Source organism: Corylus avellana, chromosome ca1 (assembly GCF_901000735.1).
Source record: "Corylus avellana chromosome ca1, CavTom2PMs-1.0".
NCBI lineage: Eukaryota > Viridiplantae > Streptophyta > Magnoliopsida > Fagales > Betulaceae > Corylus > Corylus avellana.
Window position 1 is genome coordinate 1,860,966 of NC_081541.1, and position 2,655 is coordinate 1,863,620.

A 2,655-nucleotide genomic window follows, 5' to 3' on the forward strand; every position below is an offset into this window, starting at 1 on the left:
GTACTTTTCTGTCAAGTAGATTTATGATAATATGGCATCAGCTATGGAATTTCATTAATACGTTGAGCCCTAAGGACTGTATAACAATAAGACTACGGCTTACTAAGCTGCAAAGATGGCCTTGGCTTCTTCTGTAAAAGTGGTTCTGGGATCACTTGCTTTCGCAATCTTCTGGGTAATGGCGGTCTTCCCAGCCGTTCCTTTTCTACCAATTGGGAGGATTGCTGGGTCCCTCCTTGGTGCTATGCTAATGGTATTATTCCGAGTCCTAACTCCAGATCAAGCATATGATGCAATTGATCTACGAACCCTTGGTCTTCTCTTTGGGACAATGGTTGTCAGTGTCTATCTAGAAAAAGCAGACATGTTCAAGTACTTGGAAAATCTTCTCTCATGGAAGAGTAAAGGAGCAAAGGACTTACTTTGTCGAATCTGCCTGATTTCAGCCATTTCAAGTGCCCTTTTTACTAATGATACCGCTTGTGTGGTATTAACTGAATTTGTCTTAAAAATTGCAAGGCAACATCATCTCCCACCTCAACCTTTCCTTCTTGCCCTGGCCTCTAGTGCAAATATTGGGTCTTCAGCGACTCCAATTGGCAACCCCCAAAATTTGGTTATAGCTGTTCGGAGTAAGATATCTTTTGGGAGTTTTCTAAGTGGAATTCTCCCTGCAATGCTAGTGGGAGTGGTTGTCAATGCTCTAATTCTTCTATCCATGTATTGGAGGCTGTTATCAATTCAGAAAGATGAAACAGATGCAGCTGTAGATGTTGTTGAAGAGGAGGATGTGGATTCTCATCGCCTTTCACCAGCCATGATGGGGTACTCTAGATTGGAAACTATAAATGTGCAAGGCTCTCCCAACGTGCATGAGAACATGGGTCATGTTGAGACCATTAGAAACCAGTTAAGGTCAAATGAGAATAAAATCCACAGGGTCCCTTGTGGTACGTTGGATTCTGCAAGGAATTCTAGTGCATCGAAAGAGCTGGAAGATGTTGTATCTTCTCCCAAAAGGGAGGAGATCATTCCTTCAAAGACTGTTGTTAGATCAATGGACAGACTAAAAGACGCACTTTCTATAGAGTCTTCAGAAGGAAAGGAAGATTTGACCATTAGATGGCAAAGGATGTTGTGGAAGCCGTGTGTTTACCTTATTACTATAGGAATGTTGATTGCTTTGCTCATGGGGCTGAATATGTCATGGACTACAATTACTGCTGCACTTGCTCTTGTGGTTCTTGATTTCAAGGATGCTATGCCTTGCCTTGAAAAGGTATAATTTGCAAATTAACATGATGCTGCTCTTCTCCTTTTTCAATTAGTTTTCCCCTTTGTCTATCAATGGGACTTGAAAACTCTAAAGCATACCTTGTAGGAGATTATGAATTACATGGATGGCTTGTTGGAGAGTTTAAAATATCTTAAGTTGATTCTCTTCTTTGCCAGGTCAAATATTCGCTTTTGATTTTCTTTTGCGGAATGTTTATCACAGTAGATGGCTTTAACAAAACTGGAATCCCAAGTACTCTATGGGACCTCATGGCGCCTTATGCACAGATTGATCATGCTAGCGGGATAGCAGTTCTTGCCATTGTCGTTCTTGTCCTGTCAAATTTGGCTTCAAGCGTACCAACTGGTATGTTGGTGTATTTCTTCCATGTCTTTTTCTATTATATGTCATCATTCTATTTCTTTTTGGGATCTATCATATATATAAAATTAGCTTCCTAGAGTAACACCTGGCTGTAAAGTCTGTTTATGCGACTTTATGTTAGCAATTGGAAGAATGCAAGAAATTGCTAGCAGTGCAGATTTGGAATGCATATGATCTGAACATTTTTTGGCATTTATGGTTTCTTAAGATTTCTGGATGCTATATATTTTGGCATGGTTTGGACTTTGAATACAGAATATGATCTCTTAGGCATGTCAAAGTATAACCAGTATGGGTTTTTTCTTGTTCTCAAGCTTTCTTTCTGCACTTGAGACTACTTGATATTAATTGTTCTCATGCATGATCAAATCTTAATCAAGTTGAGATTGCACCATCGTATACTGAACAGTTCTTTAAGTTTGAGAAGTATCTTTAACTTCCCTTTGTACAAAAGTTGGCACCCTCTGGGGTCATTTTCTCAATAAACTGCATCCCTCACCAGAAGAATAAATTTGATTTTTTCCATCCACATATCTCTGTAATCTAAAGTTCCTTTCCATCTACATCTGTTAGAAGATTTGTTTTTTTCTTTCATATAAAAATAATCTAGGCTGCATTTAGATGTGGTTTAAATTACTAATTAATTGATATGAATTTTCGAGCTTTGAGGATTTTGCTCCAACACATGAGGATAAGGGTCGCTTATATATAAATCATGCTTATACTATGTAGTTTTGTTGCTGGGAGGACGAGTGGCAGCATCGGCAGCTGCAATTTCTGCAACTGATGAGAAGAAGGCATGGCTCATCTTAGCTTGGGTTAGCACGGTAGCTGGGAACCTCTCATTACTGGGATCAGCTGCCAACTTAATAGTGTGTGAAGAGGCTCGCAAAGCTCCACGTCTTGGGTACACTTTATCTTTTTGGAGCCATCTCAAATTTGGACTCCCCTCGACCCTTATAGTCACTGCTATTGGTTTGATACTCATGATATGA

General features: G+C 39.5%; 1 protein-coding gene across 1 annotated transcript; it reads left to right on the forward strand.

The window, feature by feature from the left end:
* LOC132166825 (silicon efflux transporter LSI2-like) lies at positions 1-2,655 on the forward strand. The gene is made up of 3 exons (XM_059577692.1): positions 1-1,279; positions 1,453-1,642; positions 2,393-2,655. Exons 1-3 carry the CDS (start codon positions 116-118, stop codon positions 2,653-2,655), a joined length of 1,617 nt encoding a protein of 538 aa, XP_059433675.1. The 5' UTR covers positions 1-115.